At 39.3% G+C, this 19,747-nt stretch overlaps 11 protein-coding genes across 11 annotated transcripts; 5 read left to right on the top strand and 6 right to left on the bottom strand.

The window, feature by feature from the left end:
- Window positions 1-75: 75 nt before the first annotated feature.
- Window positions 76-3,411, bottom strand: VHC1 (Vhc1p; the record flags this gene model as incomplete). Its single annotated transcript, XM_056224908.1, has 1 exon — window positions 76-3,411. The coding sequence occupies one exon, from the start codon at window positions 3,409-3,411 to the stop codon at window positions 76-78; it is 3,336 nt and encodes a 1,111-aa protein (XP_056080582.1).
- A 310-nt stretch (window positions 3,412-3,721) lies between these two features.
- On the top strand, window positions 3,722-4,876 carry ARC40 (Arc40p; the record flags this gene model as incomplete). Its single annotated transcript, XM_056224897.1, has 1 exon — window positions 3,722-4,876. One exon carries the CDS (start codon window positions 3,722-3,724, stop codon window positions 4,874-4,876), a length of 1,155 nt encoding a protein of 384 aa, XP_056080581.1.
- A 173-nt stretch (window positions 4,877-5,049) lies between these two features.
- Window positions 5,050-5,337, bottom strand: DAD3 (Dad3p; the record flags this gene model as incomplete). Its single annotated transcript, XM_056224886.1, has 1 exon — window positions 5,050-5,337. One exon carries the CDS (start codon window positions 5,335-5,337, stop codon window positions 5,050-5,052), a length of 288 nt encoding a protein of 95 aa, XP_056080580.1.
- A 298-nt stretch (window positions 5,338-5,635) lies between these two features.
- Window positions 5,636-6,883, bottom strand: PBP2 (telomere maintenance protein PBP2; the record flags this gene model as incomplete). The annotated part of the gene is made up of 1 exon (XM_056224875.1): window positions 5,636-6,883. One exon carries the CDS (start codon window positions 6,881-6,883, stop codon window positions 5,636-5,638), a length of 1,248 nt encoding a protein of 415 aa, XP_056080579.1.
- A 336-nt stretch (window positions 6,884-7,219) lies between these two features.
- SWC5 (Swc5p) lies at window positions 7,220-8,122 on the top strand (the record flags this gene model as incomplete). The annotated part of the gene is made up of 1 exon (XM_056224864.1): window positions 7,220-8,122. The coding sequence occupies one exon, from the start codon at window positions 7,220-7,222 to the stop codon at window positions 8,120-8,122; it is 903 nt and encodes a 300-aa protein (XP_056080578.1).
- Window positions 8,123-9,739: 1,617 nt separating this feature from the next.
- COQ21 (Coq21p) lies at window positions 9,740-9,940 on the bottom strand (the record flags this gene model as incomplete). Its single annotated transcript, XM_056224853.1, has 1 exon — window positions 9,740-9,940. The coding sequence occupies one exon, from the start codon at window positions 9,938-9,940 to the stop codon at window positions 9,740-9,742; it is 201 nt and encodes a 66-aa protein (XP_056080577.1).
- Window positions 9,941-10,251: 311 nt separating this feature from the next.
- Window positions 10,252-10,750, top strand: OM14 (Om14p; the record flags this gene model as incomplete). Its single annotated transcript, XM_056224842.1, has 2 exons — window positions 10,252-10,262; window positions 10,357-10,750. 2 exons carry the CDS (start codon window positions 10,252-10,254, stop codon window positions 10,748-10,750), a joined length of 405 nt encoding a protein of 134 aa, XP_056080576.1.
- A 289-nt stretch (window positions 10,751-11,039) lies between these two features.
- Window positions 11,040-13,907, top strand: ROT2 (glucan 1,3-alpha-glucosidase ROT2; the record flags this gene model as incomplete). The annotated part of the gene is made up of 1 exon (XM_056224831.1): window positions 11,040-13,907. One exon carries the CDS (start codon window positions 11,040-11,042, stop codon window positions 13,905-13,907), a length of 2,868 nt encoding a protein of 955 aa, XP_056080575.1.
- Window positions 13,908-14,047: 140 nt separating this feature from the next.
- SLX1 (endonuclease) lies at window positions 14,048-14,962 on the bottom strand (the record flags this gene model as incomplete). The annotated part of the gene is made up of 1 exon (XM_056224820.1): window positions 14,048-14,962. The coding sequence occupies one exon, from the start codon at window positions 14,960-14,962 to the stop codon at window positions 14,048-14,050; it is 915 nt and encodes a 304-aa protein (XP_056080574.1).
- A 176-nt stretch (window positions 14,963-15,138) lies between these two features.
- Window positions 15,139-16,644, top strand: MCX1 (Mcx1p; the record flags this gene model as incomplete). Its single annotated transcript, XM_056224809.1, has 1 exon — window positions 15,139-16,644. One exon carries the CDS (start codon window positions 15,139-15,141, stop codon window positions 16,642-16,644), a length of 1,506 nt encoding a protein of 501 aa, XP_056080573.1.
- Window positions 16,645-16,925: 281 nt separating this feature from the next.
- On the bottom strand, window positions 16,926-19,631 carry SMKI02G3310 (uncharacterized protein; the record flags this gene model as incomplete). The annotated part of the gene is made up of 1 exon (XM_056224797.1): window positions 16,926-19,631. The coding sequence occupies one exon, from the start codon at window positions 19,629-19,631 to the stop codon at window positions 16,926-16,928; it is 2,706 nt and encodes a 901-aa protein (XP_056080572.1).
- Window positions 19,632-19,747: the final 116 nt, after the last annotated feature.

Raw genomic sequence — 19,747 nt, 5'->3', positions numbered from 1 at the left:
TATTCTGAAGTATTACAAAACTTATATAAGTAGTAAATAATACCTGGGAAAATGCATATCGATATATGTGTTGTTCTATAATGCAGTAGTCACAGTCATGGTCTGTGAGTTGATTAGCATACATGGTGGTAAACCTTCCAACCAAATATCTAAGTCTTCAACATATTGTAAACTTGCATCGTGGTCTTCATGTGTTCCAAGCGTTGGAATTGGTAACGTCGAAAAGATCAAATCCGAATTCTTTGACATCTGTGTCATCATATCATTCAGAATTAAATGCTGAGCAGTGCTGGGAAGATCATTAAAACCTAAATTCTGCATCGCTGTAACAAGACTATCTTTAGAACAGCAAGGAGATAATTCAGGCAGAACAGGTCTCTTAGATTTGTTGCCGTTAGCGCTTGAGAGATCTGGTTCGGCAATTGGAATAAGGGTTGGCTGTTCACCCGTACCATCTTCCACAATTCTAGTTCTTGGTAAGGTATTACTCGAGAAAACAGGTCTCAGCGATTGCGTCGACACATCACTTTGCAAATTCTTTACGAATAAATTCGATCTTTCGGAACCAGCCTTTGATTTAGTCGTTAAATCTTTACCTCCTGGAACCTCAGTCGATACTGAGAATGCATCACGAATTGAGGTAAGATCTGTATCCAAATCTGAATCCTCACTCTCAAACGGAGTTTCTATGCGGTTAGTCGGCATGCTAGTATTCATGGTAAATGAGACACCCAATTTCTGAACTCTTGAAGTATATTTTCTTGATTGTGTAAATTGCTTCGCTACCGTTTGAGGTTCAAGAGTGGAAAATCTCCGCTTAGGTTTTAGCGTATCACGAGCTTCGACTAAATCTTGCCACCATTCATTATCAGCCAACTTTGAGTTGACAAAATCAAACACAATTGGGTCTCCCTTGACAATTGTGTTATATACCCTGAATTGATCTAGAGACACTACCAAAACTTCTGCGTCAATTCTTAAAATCTGAAGTAGCTTTTTCATTCGTTGAACTTCATCAGTTCTGTGGTATTCTTGTTCGACAAACAAAATAACTCGAAGTGCGTGTGTATGTTTCCATTCAGGAACAGTTATTAAAATGGCAGCCAATTGTAATATAAGTGTATAAGTATCAAAATTGGTAGTGATAGAAGCAGGTTGGTCACCCCTCGCCTCTACTTTCCCGCACATTTGAATGGGATAAAGGTCGATTGTCTTTTTTGGAAAACAACAGTCCTTTTTGTTTGGTATCTCTAACAATTTAAAACCATGTGCTATAGCAATATTAGATTGCATTAGTGATAGATCTTCTACAATTTGAACCCATTGTTGCACATTAACTTTGCTTTCGTTTTTGCACTCATCTGTAGGTAAGGGAACATTGATTATGACATCAGAAAATGTGCTACCTGGCACTGTCATTTTTACCTGTTTCTTATTGTTATCGTCATTGTGCCTACTCTGTAACGTATGCTTCCTATAATTGTCGAGGTCAAAAAAACCAACAACAGTAATGTTCGGTTTCATACCTCCTAGTCCAGAACCAATAAAAACATTTCTAATTCCCCATATAAGAGAAGGGCCTGTCCCAACCTGAACAAATGCTTTTATAGCGGCCATGTCCCTAATTTTCATCCAAGCTTTCTGTTGGGTTTTTAGTTCATTCAATTGTTTCGGAAAATCCGCAGTTACGGCTACATGGCCTAAAATATACAAACCACCTTTTTTCAGATGATTGCAAAACCTTATCAAGTTCCAGCTCGTTCTAGGGTTATCTACAAACAACAATATTTGAGGCCTCCAATATTTAATATTGTCTTGACGTAGGCGAAGTAGGTATTTTCTCACCTGATGATATATTAGACTTTGAGACACATCACCCCAAGATTTCGGAGGTGAAAAGTAGTGAATAAATAAAAATAGCAAAATCATAGCTAAAAATAGAACAGAAGCTGAAATCCCATCAACAATTAACATTGCAACAACAGAAAGTAAAGCACCAATAGCTGTAGTATATCTGTTGAAATACTTGAAAGAGGGCCTGAAATTGGGAGCTGAGGAAATGCCCAATAAAAAACATGCTAAATTCATTACTACGAATGTCATCAAGAATGTCATGGTAATAAATGTGGCAATCTTATTAACATCTGAAAACAAACACAACTGAGTCAAAATCCAAGTAAAGATCAATGAATATAATGGTTTATGAGTAAAAATCTCTAAACCTGGAATAATGTTATCCTTTGCAATGGCTTCCAACACATAGGCTGCACCGAGCATACCTACAATAATGGAAAAAAGGGATGTGGCCATTTCACCCATGAATATAACCCACTGGACGGAGCTGATGGTCTGTATAATTTGCACATCACCATATAATGATTTTCTTGGAATGGAACAGCCCATAGAAAAGACAACAACGGCATAGCAAATAAAAGTAAACAGTAAGCCCCATAAGGTACCCTTAGGAATTGATTTGGAAGGTTTTCTAAGTTCACTTGACATTCCTGCGCCGGCAAATATACCAGCAGTAGCAGGAAAAAAAACCCCAAATAAATCATTGAACGTCTCCTTACCTTTAAGTAGCGAACCCGCTGCACCCTTTGTTAAGTGAGGGAAAAGATTATCATAGAAAGTTTGCCATGCGGGGCCAGTATAACTGATGTTACCTTCAATGAATGGTGACCTTATCAGTGCAGATAGTGGGATAGAGAATATAGAGGCGGCCAATACCAAAAAAAGAATATTTCCTGCTCTGGACACTGTTTGTGAGCCAACAAACGCCACAGAAAAACACAGAAAAAGAATTATTGTGGCATATGTGAATTCGTACCAATGCCCTCTTGGCAACAACTCCCTCAAAGCCGCAGGAGGCTCACCTTGGGCGGAAGAGCCCAAATTATAAAGTAATGGTTCGATAATACCCACCGCATTCATACCTGCGTTGAATACCTGCCCCAAAAAAAACACGAGCCCAATGGATCCGCCAAATTCAGGCCCCAAACTTCTTGAAATCATGTAATAAGCGCCCCCACCTCTAACGGTCCCGTTTGTAGATATAGCAGAAATACTCAATGTAGTGAGAAGATTAATAGTGTAACTCAGCAGCAAAAGACCAATGGTACAAATAACACCTAACTGACCCAAAATGAAGCCAAAACGAAGAAACATAAGGATAGATAAGACATTCAGTGCCGTAGGTACAAACACTCCATCGTAAGTTCCCAACTTGTCCTTGTTTGGGTTATCAGGATCATATTTAGAAGACACCTTTTGGAACTCCGGGGTAGCTTGATAATTGAAATATGTTTGACTTATTCGTCTTGCTGATAATAAAGAAGACGATTCATTTGATGAAGATACTGCCGATGGTGGCCGATGTGAACCTGGAATTTGATAAAACCTACTGACCATTAATTTTACAAGGGAGGCCTATTCTAGGAGAGAATTGGCTAACAAAATCACTGTCTCTGTCACCCCTTCAATAACTAAAACGGTAATTTAATAGATTTCCTCGTTGCTGTTCAATTACGACTGTGATAATGAAACCTTTGTTATCAGTTGCGCAATTATCAGAACCTTCTTGTCACCCGCCCGCGCCTTGCCTGTAATGAAAAAGGGTCAAATAAGAGCCATTATGGTCGATAAATCTTCCAAACTGGAAGCGAAGAGAAAGAAGAGAAAGTGAACAAAATCAAACACTATATTAGTCGAGAGTCTCCTAATGTCATTTTCCAACTCCAAGGACAAGTCTGTTGTTGCCGTCTACAAATTGGTCAAAGCGCCAATTTATTCACATTGCTTTTCTCAAGATAAATCTGTTCTAGCCGTTACTTGCGAAACGGATTGTCTAGTTTATAAAGTTTCTAATAATACCTCCCCTGTTTTATTCGCCACCTTGAAAGACCATGATAAAACCATTACCGCGGTGGACATCTCTGTACATGGTCGTATTGTGACCTGTTCTCAAGACCGTAATGCTTACGTGTGGGAACCATTGAGTGATGGAACGTATAAGCCTACTTTAGTGCTTCTACGTATTAATAGAGCCGCCACTTCAGTTACATGGGCACCAAGCGGTTATAAGTTTGCTGTCGGATCCAGTGCCAGGATCATTGCTGTTTGTTATTACGAACACGAGAATAACTGGTGGGTGTCAAAACACATCAAGAAACCTATTAAATCCACCGTCAATTGCCTCTCTTGGCACGAAAATGGTGTGTTATTGGCTGCTGGTGGCACTGATGGGTTTATGCGTGTTTTCAGTGGGTTTATCAAGGGTTTGGATTCCAAGGAGTCTGTAGCGGGATCACCCTGGGGCCAGAAATTTCCTTTTGGTTGCTTAATAAAAGAATGGTACCAAGGTTCTTACATCCATGATGTGGAGTGGAGAAGCCAGGTGGAAAGAATTGCTTATGTGGCGCATGATGGTACTTTGAATGTAGTAGATTACCAATCTCCAGTACAATCGGTTAATGCTCCAGAAGGTTTACCATACCGATCTTTAGTGTGGATCAACGACCACGAGATTGTTTGTGGAGGATATTCTTGCCATCCTGTGTTGTTCAGCGAAGCCTCTGAAGGTTGGAAATTTGCGAAGAATTTAGATAAAATCGACAATGACAAGTCTTCTGCTTTGGCAGGGTCAGGTAACATTAGTGATTTGAGTGGTGGTGATGATGAAGGTTCAACGTTTGGTATCTCTGCATTGAGAAAATTCAAGGAATTAGATTTAAAAGGTAAAGTTAGCACAGATGTTCAAGAAAGCTCACACGAAAATGCCATTGTGGAGTTAAGACCCTTTGCAGAATCCAGCGGTCAGGTCACTAAAGTTTCCTCCTGTGGGCTAGACGGCAAAATCGTCATTTATACAATTTGAATATACACCTCTATGTATTCATGTTTATACGATTACTTCTTTTTCATAAAGCTCATCAAGTTAAATCATTTTTTTATTAGTATAGCATATACATATTATATTATTACAACTCACAGCACAAGCTAGTGTACCGTAAAAAAAATAAAGTGTCAAGAATAATTTCTTACACCAAATCATTGATCGAAATTGTTGCTCAAAAACTTCTGTTCTTGCTTTCTTTGTAAAATAAGCGAGTACACGCTACCTTTCAGTAGCGTTCCGACTAAGCCAATTTTGACTTCTATGTCCCTCATTTCTTGTAGTATTTCATCGGGCGATACAGTTTCTTGCTCTATATGCTGTTGGTGATGTTGTGAATGGTTTAGTTGTTTTATTGTTTCGTCCAGTGCTCTTAGATCTAAAGAGAGTCTCTTGTATTTATCCAATACTTCTTGTTGTAAAGGTGAAAGGGTGTGCTCCATGATATTACTATAACACTAGATATGGTCTACAACGTTCTTAACTGCCAGTCATAGGCTCTCTTTCTTTGTGTTGTTAACTTTCATATTTACTAGTAATGGCTGAAATAGCGCATAGCGAGAAAAAAAACTAATATAAGCTCGTGATCAATTCATTACAAAGAAAAAGTAATTTCGCGTACGTATTCTTATAATTTTCTATGTACCTATACTCATCTGATTTATTACCTTGTTTTTCTGCTTCATTATTTTTTGTATTTGCATTTTTCAACGTGCCCCCTCGCCTAGATTAGCAATCCCTTTAGAGAGGTGACCTTCTTATACGTTCCGCATTTACTCTATCAATTTCAATTTTATTGCTAATCAACATAATAGCAGCTTGAGAAGCCATAAATGTTCCCCTTATTGTAAGTTTTCTTTCCAAGAACCCCTCTACTGGATTTTGTATAATGATAGAACAACCTGTGGATTCCTTGACCGAATTTATATGTTTGCCATCCTTACCAATGACGTTTCCGACATAATTCTCATTTATATATATATCTTGCTGTACAAGGTTCATAAACAAATGGTTGCTGTGTCCTGGATTGATGATGGGCCCATCCAAGATTGTTACGTTGGGAATAACGAAATTTGGCTGAAATGTCGTCGCGTTTGCTACGCTAGCGGTGGTATACTGCGGAGGAGCCATACTCAAAAAGGTGGACGATACTGGCAGCTTTTTGCTAGGCCTATAGGAAAGTAGCTTATCGTTTGGATGATATTGATGGTTTCTTTCATGAGGGATAGCGTTCGACTGGCTATGACTTATTAACACCGAGTTGAACTGGGTGGGCTGATAAAATATAGACCTTTTCGCTTTCTTCTGTGGTGACTCCAGCTGAAAGTTCAATAAAGTTTGACCGACATAAAATGTGGCGATATGAATAGCATCTGGCACCCCATTGATAGTCAATATCCTATCATTAGACAGAAGCAATTGGTTCGGAGATGCAAATAATTTTGCTGCACTTAAATCCTCAATTTCTCTTAATCGGGATCCGCGTTTACCAATGATACAACCCATGAGATAATGAGGAATCAAAAGATTGATGGAAACCTCGATGTCTTCCCCATCCTCTTCGTTTCCATGTTCTTCGAGTAGTGCTCTCACTATCATGCCGTATGCCTTGGCCACATCATCGCAGGTACCCCTCACGTATATAATTCTTTCAGGAACACCTCTAATGTTATTTGACACGTTTATTCTAGCAGAGGTTTCTGATTTAATTCTAGATATGGTAGCGCCCTTGTGTCCCACTATCAGTGAAGCGTGTTTTACAAGGCATAGCATTCGTAAGTGCACGTGGGAGGGGACATTATCAGGGGAATACTGTTCGTTGTCAGAATTTTCCTCGCCCTCTGCATCTTCGAGGGCCACTCGTTTGATTTCAGCTTCCACTTGCTCCTCACTAGTGTCGTCACCCTTCTTCCGCTTGAGAGCGTTAGGATAAACGAGTACAGTAGCTGGTGTAGTAGTGAGCGGTGGTTTTGTAGCCTCTGTGGACATAATTGGGTGGAAGAGTGTTGCGAAGATATTGTTTTATTACGTGTTTGACAATTGGAATTGTTAAAGTGAAGGTAATTAAAGATAATACGAATATGAAAACGATTACGGGTGCGGCTAATGACTAGGTGTGTATTTATCGTTAACAAGTACATGCGTGTTTTCTTTTGTATCATATTATTTCGTGTAAGTACCATATCGGGGAAAGACAAAAAGAAAGTGGATAAAAGAGCGAAAATATGAACAAAAAAAAAAACCGATAACTAAGCAGGAACTTAGCAAACACTTCAAGAAAGGAAGGCCAGCAACCGAAAAGTGTCACACGTAGGAACAAAGGCTATGCTCAACAAAGAAGAGAAAGAAAAGGAGCTTGAAGAGGAGAAAGAAGAAGATAACTACAGAGAGGAGGACGACGAGGACTTCCAGCCAGAAAAAGAGAATATAGGCGACGTTAGCGATGATGGTGATGACGATGACGACGATGAAGGCAAAGACACTAGCAAACATAAAGTGGACTATTCACATATAGAAAGCGAGAGCGGTGGCCTGATCAAAACTAGAAGGGCTCGGCAAGCTGAGGAAGAGTATGCGAAGACACACAAGTACGAATCACTTGCCGTTGAATCCATTCCCGCAAAAGTCAATAGTATTTGGGAAGAGTTGCAGCAGGTAAGTCTTGCCCGTCTATCAAGTAGTTCTGGAAAGGTCGCTTCTGTTCTAAGCAGCTCTAAAGAATCTGAGCCGACGGCGGTCGCACAAGAGGAGGACAAGATCCTCATCGATAGAAACTACAAGTTTGCCGGTGAAACGGTGCACGAAAGAAAGTGGGTTGTGCGTAGCAGCGCGGAGGGTCAGGAATACCTGAATAGTTTGAAGTTCAAACAACAGGCGCCTGCAGCGCCTGCAGCCCCTGTTCGACAGGATAATGCAGTCGAGAGTGATTTCAGTGAGAGTCGGAAACACTTACGGCGGCCACTGAAAAGGCCGCCCCTGTTGGAAAGAATTATTTCTGGTGGACTGCGACCCAAACTAACAACGCTGGAGAAGTCTCAACTGGACTGGGCTAGTTATGTAGACCGTGCTGGGCTTAACGATGAGCTGGTGTTGCACAATAAGGACGGGTTCCTGGCGCGCCAGGATTTTCTGCATCGGGTTGGTTCTGCAGAGGACGAAAGGTACAAAGAGTTGCGCCGTCAACAGCTTGCTCAGCAACTGCAACAGCAAGATGGCGGCGCTCCATAGGCAAATGTGTTTTCAGTTTAGCACTTCATTATATATGTAGAGTTTTATCCTTTTTAACCGCCGAGATACGACAAGCCTGCTTTGCCACGTGTATGACGATATAGAGGGTTTGTCCCACAACAATCGTAAAGTTTATGGGTGTGGGTGGCAAAACAATAACTAATGACGATATTTTCATTTCTTTTTTTTTCATTCTTTTTTTCCGTTTCCGATGGTTCACTCGGTGAAAACATATAAAAAGGGCTCTTGCATTTCCGATCTTACACCGATGACTTGGTTTATTCACTTCTTCTATCTAACATTTATTTTATTTTACTTGTTTTTTTTTTAAATCCCCACGAATCTCTTTGCCTTTTGGCTTAGATCAAGTGTAGTATCTGTTCTTTTCAGTGTAACAACTGAAATGACCTCAATGAGGCTCATTACCTTTAATTTGTTACAATACACATTTTTTGGCACACTCAAATAATAAATGAATGGAAAGAGATTTTTTAAGTGAGCTGTTTCCCGCTAATGTCAAGCTTCAGTACTCTATGCTGCTATTTTCCTTCGCTTATGGTTTCTTCATAGGGCGTTTCTATGATGGTTTCTGAAATTGGTTTTTGGGATGGTAGTGACGTGTGGTTATTGTTTCCATTTTTCCGGTTGTTTTCTATTTTTTTCTTTTTTTGCCTTCTGTACTTTCACTGTGTTTTTGCCGCACTCTTCCCTGTCTTACCGGACTGTTTATATTCCAAGTGGATTTTGTTTTTTCTTTTTTAATGGGGAGACGCTGTGTTACAATATTTGAGGGAGGAAACATGTGTGGTAAGCGCGACGCCTGTATGGACAAGATGCGCAGGTTGTGGTTCTTTACACGCATTTCCTTCTTCTGGGGTGCTGCGGAGGGGAGTTTTCTGACTTCGTTATGGTTTTTGGTTTGCAGGAAAAAGTGTTTTTTGATACTTTTCTTGATGTAATAGGATAAGCTTGCTTATCTCCCAAAAATCGGCCGATGTTGCTACATTTCCTTTTGTAGTCTCCCGGGTGGCGGAGAAAGTGTGTGTGAAGTTAATCGCGAAAGGTGCGTCGAGTTGCTAACGTACTAGCGTTTGTTTTACTACATTTTTTTCCTTGTTTATTTAGCGCTGTTTTCCCATAGATGGAAGGAGCTTTTTCTGCGGAATATGAATGCATGCAGGTTTGCTAAAGGGGAGGAGAGGTGTGTGAGAGTACTGCGAGAGCTATGGAAGGGAAAGAAGGAGGCGAGTGGAGGCGTTCGCTGGGAAAGACCGGGAACAATGACTGTCGCTATTGCTTCAAGGCCGATTTTACTAACCACCAATGTCATAGAGGCGTTTCTTTTGGAGAGATTTGGAGGATGCCCGGCTGCACTGAGGAGGAGGTCTGATGGGTAACGGCACGTTTTCAAAGTCAGGGATGTCGCAATCCTCGCACTTGTAACGTCATTACTGACTGTTACTTTCGGTTGCTTGACGTTCCTCTGGTCTTTCCGTTCGCCCTTTTTATTTATTATTTTTTTTTTCTTTGACTTTGTATGAATGAGTTCATTCATAAAGTAAAAGAAGTTTCTATGTATTTTACATCCAACCTATATAAGTATAAGTGGTATGTACATTAGTTAGCAGCGTGGTCCTTCCTGACCCGTTGAGACAGAGCTTTGGCTGCTTCCCATTGCCCGTCGTGGGTCCAGCGACCCACGATGTTGGATGTACGCATGTACTCGCACATGGCCGAATTAGCCCTTGCAACTGAGCACCTGGCCACTTCTCTTGCTGCACTCGCTACACACCATAACCGATACAATCCGTTTCTCATTTTAGTCTTTAATTCCCTTGTTCTATATTCTTATGTTCTCTATTCGCACTCTCGTTCTCTCCCTCTCTTCTCGCCTCTCGCCTCAACTCCTTAAACTTCTACTATCCCACTTGCTTTTTTTTCCTTTCACTGTCCCCTTCCCCTGCCTTACCACCCCGGGCCAGCGGCCAATGACGCCGCCGCTACCTCCTCTCCTGTTAATCGTCCCTGCGTATATAAACTGTCGATCAATGTGCCCACTTAATCCGAAACCGCCGAAGTGGCTCTTCCAACAAATACAAACACACCATCTCCCTCCAGCATCGTATAACATGTCTGCAACGTATGTACAATCATATCTGAAACGTACGCACCAACTTTTTCTCGCGATTTTCTTTGACTAACGTATTATCCATGACCATCCTGCTTTTTCCCAGTGCTAAACACGACAACAACGCTAGCCCAAGATCCAATTCTGAGGACGGTCACCACCATAATAACAAAAAGGAATGTGCTATCGAGCATCTGAAGGCACAGTTAAACAGCGCATCTGCAGTCGCTTGGGGCTACCTTCAAGCTTTGGTAAATAAGACGCAAGACGTGGCCAAAGTGTGTCTTCTGGAATTGCAAAACCCGGTCGTCCTAGTTAACTTATTGTTACACTCTTCAGTGGTATGTTATCTATGTAACGGCTACGCAAATCACAATGTGAGGTTTTTGAAAGGAAAGCCCAACTCTACTGTTTTAGCAACAACCGCCGGTGCTTTGGGTCTTTTAACGCTTGACGGTATAATCTCAAAGAAGTACTATTCCAAGTTCGACAAGAAATAATAATAAACTATTTAATAATATCCATCCACACTCACTCACATACTCAGCCTATATACATATTTTTATAATCATTACTGCTAAATCTTTACAGGGAAGGATGTTTTCCTCTTCACCGATGATCCAATATGGTCCTTCATTCTTTCTAATATCACCCTTCTTTCATTTTACCCGGGTCACGATTTTTCTGCACTACGTAATTTGACTGTTATAACTCATAGGACATGGCTTGAGGTGATTCACTTTCTTTACGGCTTTTCAAGTAGCTTTCTCCAATCAAAACGCAACGAGCATGGTTCTCTTGAAATGGCTCTTGTGCCAATTGGTACTCTTTACTGCTCTATCGCATGCGTTTACTGATTATCTTTTGAAGAAATGTGCGCAATCTGGATTTTGTCACAGAAACAGGGTTTATGCTGAAAATATTACCAAATCCCATCGCTCATACTACAAATTGGACACAGGGTCTATTGCCCACGATCCTTTACAGAATGTCCTTCATGCTACCTTAGTAAAGACCATACCAAGATTGGACGGCGATGATATAGCCATTGAGTTTCCGTTTTCGCTCTCTTTTTTACAGGATCACTCAGTGAGGTTTGTTATAGACGAGAAGGAGAGGACGGTTGCAAACAACAGTGGGCTATCCATTTCCCCACAACGATACAATAAAACTTGGCAGTACGCATTCGACGAAAAGTTTCGCAACAAGGTGCTGAACAAGACCAACTCTCCAGAACTACACTTTTTCAAGCAAGAACACATCGCAAATTCGCTTTGGTCGAAATTATCGTCATTTTTATCACTTTCAAACTCCACTAGGGACATTGTTCATCTTCAAAATGGTAATATATCTTTGGATATTTTTACTGAGCCCTTCCAATTGAAAATCTACTTGCAAAATACGCTAAAGCTTATTGTAAATGAGCGAAGTTTCTTGAACATTGAGCATCACAGGACCAAGCAAGAAAATTTTGCGCATATACTCCCAGAAGAAATTACGTTCAATATGTTTAAAGACGACTTCTTGTATTCAAAGCAGGATACTTTACCTTTGGGGCCAGAATCAATTGCATTAGACTTCTCCTTCGTCGAATCTACTGATGTCTACGGTATACCGGAACATGCGACTTCATTGCGGCTGCTGGATACTTCACAAAGTGAGCCCTACAGACTTTTTAACGTTGATGTTTTTGAATACAACATCGGGACCACCCAACCAATGTATGGTTCTATCCCATTTATGTTTTCATCTTCGGCCACATCTATCTTCTGGGTCAATGCCGCTGACACCTGGGTAGACATTAAGTACGATGCTCAGCTTAACAAAACAATGACACATTGGGTCTCAGAGAATGGTGTCATAGATGTTGTTGTATCCCTAGAGCAAGACATCCCCACCATCATCAACAGATTTACCGATTTGACTGGCAGACCCTTTTTACCACCAATATCTTCCATAGGGTACCATCAATGTAGATGGAATTATAACGATGAAATGGATGTTCTTTCTGTGGATTCTCAAATGGATGCACACAGGATTCCCTACGATTTCATTTGGTTAGACTTGGAGTATACAAACGACAAGAAGTATTTTACATGGAAATCAAATTCTTTTCCGAATCCAAAGAGGCTTCTATCGAAATTAAAGAAGCTAGGAAGAAACCTTGTTGTGCTGATCGATCCTCATTTGAAGAAAGATTACGAAGTTAGTGACAGAGTAATCAGCGAAAATGTGGCAGTCAAGGATCACAACGGAAATAATTATATAGGTCATTGCTGGCCAGGTAATTCTATATGGATTGATACCATGAGCAATTATGGCCAAGAAATTTGGAAATCTTTCTTCAAAAAATTTATGAATCTGCCAGTCAATCTAACAAATTTGTTCATTTGGAATGATATGAATGAGCCTTCAATTTTCGATGGTCCAGAAACCACAGCTCCAAAAGACTTAATCCACGATAACCACATTGAGGAAAGATCTGTTCACAATGTTTATGGATTATCGGTACACGAAGCGACTTACGATGCGATAAAATCTATCTACTCCTCATCTGATAAGCGTCCCTTCCTTTTAACAAGGGCTTTTTTCGCTGGCTCTCAACGTACTGCTGCCACATGGACTGGTGATAATATGGCCAATTGGGATTATTTGAAGATTTCTATCCCTATGGTTTTATCTAACAATGTGGCTGGCATGCCATTTATCGGAGCCGACATAGCTGGATTTGCTGGTGATCCTACGCCTGAATTGATTGCTCGTTGGTATCAAGCAGGTTTATGGTATCCATTCTTTAGAGCGCACGCACATATAGATACCAAGAGAAGAGAGCCATATCTGTTCAATGAACCCTTGAAATCCATTGTCCGTGATACCATTCAATTAAGATACTTCCTATTACCCACCTTATACACTTTGTTTCATAAGGCAAGCACTACTGGTTTTCCTATAATGAGTCCAATGTTTATAGAACATCCTGAATTTCCTGAGCTGTACGGCATTGATGACCAATTTTACTGGGGTGATTCAGGTTTGTTGGTCAAGCCTGTCACCGCGAGGGACCAATTGGAAACGGAAATGATCTTCCCACCCGGAATCTTTTATGATTTTGCATCTTTGAATTCTTTCATAAATGATGGTACAGATTTGATGAAAAAGAACATTACCACACCATTAGATAAGATTCCGTTATTTATTGAAGGAGGCCATATTATTGCCATGAGAGAAAAGTATAGGAGATCCTCAAAGTTGATGAAAAACGATCCATATATCATAGTCATAGCCCCAGATGCAGAAGGTCGTGCTGTTGGTGATCTTTATGTTGACGACGGAGAATCTTTTGGCTACCAAAGAGGTGAATACGTAAAAACTCAGTTAGTCTTAGAGAACGGACATATCTTAAAAAACGATCCAATTCATATCCCTGAAAATTTGGTTGACATTCACAGCGATACTTTGAGAAATACCAATATTGAAAAAATTATCATTGCGAAGAACGAACTACAACAAAATTTAAAACTGAAAAGTTACGTTGCGGTCAAACAAGATGGCAAAGAATATTCATTCCCCTCTAAATTATCATATGAGAATGACCATAAGATTGTTATTTTAAACCCAAAACTTGATATAACTGAAAGTTGGGAACTAATTATCTGAGCCGAATGGAAAAACAAAAGATTAATCTTTTCTCCAGGTCTTCCTTGAAAGTAAAGCCCGCATATATTCGTAGAATACAACTTATTTAAATATACACTATCTTAGTTTTAAAAAAATCGAATAACGAATTTTGATGGACATTACTGCCCGTGTGCTATCTTCATTCTTGTAGAGAACTTAACTAGTGTTGTCCATTTGCAAATTTTATCACAATTCGGACATTTCCCACTTCTTGGTATCAAGTTTCTTTTCCCCACTATTATTTGTTCATCATCTAAGAAATACCTGTGAAGACATCTCAAATGGTTGATAATTCCGCAGTCCTTATTATTACAAAATGCAATGTATGGTTTCAAGTTTTGTTCTTCACAGGTGTAGTCAATTTTCATCTCACAGATTCCACATTGTACTACTCCAGTAGTTAATTTCTTTTCAAACAATTCGAATATTTTTTTTTCTTCTTCAATGACCTTGGTGTAAATACTTTCTACCACTTTTAGGTTCTCATCACTATGGTCCATGAGAATATCTACGGTTTTTCCCTTCGGCTCTTCCAAGGCATTTTCACTTCTCTGCACATTTATCTTAAATGTTTCATTTTCAATCATGAACTTATCCTGCTTCCAAATCTCCCAAGCTTTGATATTGAAAATTTCGACAGCTAGGTTCATCCTTTGAAAATATTCATGCCTTAAAAGTAACTTCATTAGTGCAGTTTTATGATGTAGAGTTCTTCCCCCTGCTTTGTGCTTTACTATACGATCTTTTTCGGCTATATAATGCGTCTGATAACCATGTTGCCATGCATGTTCAAACTGTAGAGCTGCAATCTTACTTGGGAACCCTCGCACAAGCATTATCATTTCCCATGGCCTTGAACCGTCACGTTTAGTTCGATACGCTCCTCCTACGGTTAGTTTCCCATTATGTTGTCTCAAACGTCGTACTGGGTTGGGGCTAGATCCTATGTAGAATGATTGCCTCTTGTTTATTGATTGTAGCAGATAACAGCAATAAAAATGAGGAAACTGGTGTTGCTGCACTTTCTGCGACATCCTACCTTTCTTATCTATTAGATGTTTTTTGAAAAAAAAGTGTGCTAATTATGATAATGTTTTTTCGATATTAGAAATATATTACTCTTCTGTCATATATTTCAAAGTTTAAATAAAAGCAAGCAGCTCATCAGCAAGATCCTAGAAACAATTATTTTCAATCGTGTTTTACTTTCATGTTGAAATTTGCAAGTCAACAATTTTCTAGAGCTTATTCTAGTAAAATAGGTCGATATGCTGCAACCGCATCTGGGAAATTGGCACAGTCTCGTTTATCGAATATACCAACTCCAAAAGTGCTCAAGAAATTCCTTGATGAATACATTATTGGTCAAGATATTGGCAAGAAGGTCTTAAGTGTAGCGGTATATAACCACTATTTGAGAATCAATGATAAACAAAAGAAAAGGGAATTACAAAAACAGAGAGAGTTAATAGAACAGGAAAGAATCACAAATGATAAGGATGAACCAATTTTCAATGGCAACAGCGAATCAAAAGCTGGTTGGAGAAATCTTCAAAGGCAGTTTAATTCCGCAGGCAAAGATGTAGATGAGGATTTAGAGTTAAGCAAAAGTAATGTCCTTGTAGTTGGTCCTTCAGGATCTGGTAAGACTTTACTGGCAACAACATTGGCAAAAATATTAAACGTTCCCATAGCAATCACTGACTGTACACAATTGACTCAAGCAGGTTATATTGGTGAAGACGTTGAAGTATGTATTGAGAGGTTACTTGTAAATGCTGAATTTGATGTCGCGAGAGCAGAAAAAGGTATTATTGTTCTTGATGAAATCGACAAGTTGGCTAAGCCAGCTGCAAGTATCGGCACTAAAGACGTATCTGGAGAAGGTGTTCAACAGTCATTGTTGAAAATCATTGAAGGTCATAAAGTAGAAGTTACTGTTAAAAGGCCTGTTAAACATGACATTGACGGGCAAAAAAATCAAACTACAACAAAAAAGGATGAAGTATTCGTTGTAGACACATCAAATATTCTATTCATGATCATGGGAGCCTTTGTTGGCCTAGATAAGCATATCGTTAAAAGGATAGAAGATATGAAGAAACTAAACAAAACCACAGAGTCTGCTGAACTACTTAATAACAAAGAACTTGAAAATGAAAGAGTGAAGAAGTTTAGATTTAGTAATACGCTTGAACAAATTGAGCTAGATAATGGGAAAAAAGTTTGCGCTTTAGATTTGACCACTCCGACAGATTTAGTCAGCTTTGGACTGATTCCTGAATTGATCGGAAGAGTCCCCATCATAACTGCTCTACAACCCCTACAACGAGATGATTTATTCCATATATTGAAAGAACCTAAAAATGCCTTGTTAGACCAATATGAGTATATTTTTAAACAATTTGGAGTAAGACTGTGTGTTACGCAGAAGGCGCTAAAAAAAGTTGCCCAGTTTGCTCTTAAAGAAGGAACCGGGGCCAGAGGTTTGAGAGGAATAATGGAAAGGCTACTTCTGAACGTTAATTATGACTGTCCCGGTTCTGACATTGCTTATGTCTTAGTAGATGAAGCAACTGTGGACTCGTTACAAGAGACAGAGCATTCTTTGGCTTCCCATGTGAATGTAAAATATTACTCTGGCGATCAAAAGGATAATCTGATCCACGACGTTTCTGAGGAGGATAACAAGTTAGGAGCTTTGCTAGATAAATAATTGGGTCATTCGGCTAGTATTCATACCTCAACTATCCTTAGAAAGGGCTGAAGAAAGAAAAAAAAAGTGATCAATATAGAATATATAAATAAATGTAATAAAATAAACAGCCAATCTTCTTATAAAGTATTACGTTAAGAGACGCAAAAGATAAATAAATATCGGCCTATGTGCTTTATTTTGATTCTACGGTATTGAAAGACTGCCTCCTTTGTATCAAAACACTGTTTCTCGAGTAATGGCTATCAATTTTGTGAAAGATACATTGACACGACGGTACATTATTTTATATATGGTAGTTTTGGTTTTTGCGCCACCACATATAAGGTTCTGAAGCAACCGGCGTTATCATCAATTTTTCCCATGTGTTCCTCCACATATCTTTTGAAAAGAGTGGTAGGGTCGGTGTCTTTTGGAGGACAACTACTATCTGGTATTTGCTTTCTTAACATGTAATCCCACACATCTAAAGAGTTAAATTCATTCAAGAAACCCATATCTGTTTTAAAGTCACCCGTCTTCAGACTTAGGACAGAGGATTTAATCCCTGAAAACCCTACCTCTTTGAACGTTCTTGTCAAATGCTTGGTTGGGTGGATATGCAAGCCTTTATTTATGGCATCTATAGCCATAGCATCAAAAGTCTTATCTCTTTCCTTCGTCGTCACAAATTCTTCTGAAGTACCAATCGCATTGTTAGCATTTGCATCACCAAGGATTCCAGTATAGTAAGTATTTGAAATTCTTAAATCTGGAACAATAGCGAGCGCGTAGCCGCCAGGAATGATTAACCTGTATATCTCCCTTAGTAAAGCTTTCCATTTGTAATAACTTAGACTTGTCCAAACCCACGGGCATATTACGGCCGGTATAGTGTCTGATGCGAATGGCAATCTTAGTTGCAAGTATTCTTTACCATAAAGAGCTGCACTCTTTGCCCTATCTAGTCCTTCACTTGGGACAGAGTCTGAATTAGAGGAAGTCGGAGATGACAAAGATGGTTCTCCTTCGTGCTGAGATTGTGCTTTTGAAGACTTCTTCGCTTCCTTGGGCAGAATAAATTGTGTTGGTAAGTCTATTTCTTTGTAGTTGTTCAAAGTGCGGCAGAAGAAGTTTTCCAACCACTCATTTTGAAGCGCTTGATTACTTGATTTGATATGGTGAAATTTATCTGTCCGAGGGGGACTGGAGATGTGTGGTTGTGGTTGCATTTTGGGAGAAGAAGAAGAAGATATGTTAGGGGAAACTGTGGGACTTGTATTATGCGATGTTGATGCAAGTTGAGAATGCTTTCTTTTGAAAAAGTTCACAAAACCTGATTTTTTATTATTCTTTGTGGGGCTCTTCTTTCTTTTGACAACATCTGCCCCCGATGATGGTAATGATAAAGATCTAGTCGAAGAAAATGGGTTGTTTAAAGGGTCTTCATCAAGTCCTTGATTAAAGTTGTTCCTGGAAATACGCTCTTTCGCATCATCTGTGAAAAACTTTCTATTCATACAATCATACATATAGTCTGAAGCATTTGAGGAGTTCAATTCAATAACTTCCTTTTCATCAGAGACAATTTTCACTTTTGAACCCTTTCTTGGTAGATGATTTTGTAAGTTTGTCAAGTATTCGGGAACGCTAGCACTGTTACTAGCGTTCTTATTTTCAGTAGTATTGTTGCTGCTGTCGATCATCCACGGAGATAAATCCAATGGGAAGTCAGCAACGTTTAGGCTTGGCTCATCGTACGCTAGCTGCCAACCACCCAAAGTCTTATGCAGCGGTCTTATTAGTAAGATGTCAATTTCATCTAAAGGATCGGATATCACTGGTCTTGGGGAGTTTGACTCTATATCTAATTGCTGAATATATAATGTAGGGTCATTTATTTTATTGCTGGAGGTGCTTATTGCTGGATTAGAATGTTGCCTGGTGGTTGGTTTTCTTTTTATTAGTTCTTGTACTACTTCAGATGAAAAGAAGAATGAGTTTGATTGTAATAAAAACTTCTGAGACTGAGCCAGCCATAATTGAATCAGGGACTCTATTTCAGAATAATCTTTCAACGGGTCAAAGGATGGAAAGCACTTCACCTCAGTTTCTATGTTTATGATGTTTTCGATGTTAAATGGATAACATTCAAATGCATATTTCCTAGACTCCAAATATTTTGTAAGAAAATCAATATATGATTGTAATCTTTTCTTAGCGAAAATTAAGGAGTCCTTTGGCGAAGAGTCCATGTTAAAAGAGAGAAACAAGTCCATTCTATTAAAGAGCTCGTTATGATTCGGATCGTACATTATTTGTTTGAATTCACCGTCTATGCATATATTAATAACATTATGATGTCCCGAGGCGGTCTTTATTAAAAGAGAGGAGTCACACGCTGGTAAACTATTCCAGTCCCATTTTTTTCTAGAATGGAGTTTTTTAACGACGTTGGAAGTTGCACCATGTAGACCACCACCTCCTCGGCCATTACCAACCATACTAGATAAAATGAATCGCGGTGCAGATGGGTCAGGTGAAAGGTTGTCATTTGATTCAGAAGTTGGGGTTCCACTTTTACGGCTCGGTTTATTATTATTTATGTGAGGTGAATGCAAATTAATTTTGGAAAGTTGAGCAGATTTAAGTTTGGATACAGAAAATGACGCAGCTGAATCTGATGATCTTCTAGACGAGTTTGAAAACAGGTCATCTGCCAACTTGAAATTTGGTAAATGTAAAGGCGAATCAAAGGAGGACAGTTTTTCTAAGTGGTTGCTGACCTGAGGGGAATGCGATTCTGTTGATACACTTGATTGGGTGGATCCATCTTTGTTTTCCCTTTCTTGTTTCCCCTTTTCTTTGTCAGTATGTTTATATTCAATGCTTATTGGGCCCGTACAGTAATCATGTGGTTTTAAATTAGCAAATTTGTTGCCAGATTGGTTTTTAAACCCTCTATCATTCTTATTATCATTATTTTTTGCATCCTTAGTGGAGCCCATTGTAGTTACGTTAGCAGACTATTGAAAGTGGTTAGATGATAAGAAAAACACAAAAGAGGACCAGCTAATCCTTCAATTCAAGTGATTTTTATAATTGTTCCTACTTATTATACGTT

Source organism: Saccharomyces mikatae, assembly GCF_947241705.1.
Source record: "Saccharomyces mikatae IFO 1815 strain IFO1815 genome assembly, chromosome: 2".
Lineage (NCBI taxonomy): Eukaryota > Fungi > Ascomycota > Saccharomycetes > Saccharomycetales > Saccharomycetaceae > Saccharomyces > Saccharomyces mikatae.
This window is presented reverse-complemented; position numbering and strand designations above follow the sequence as displayed.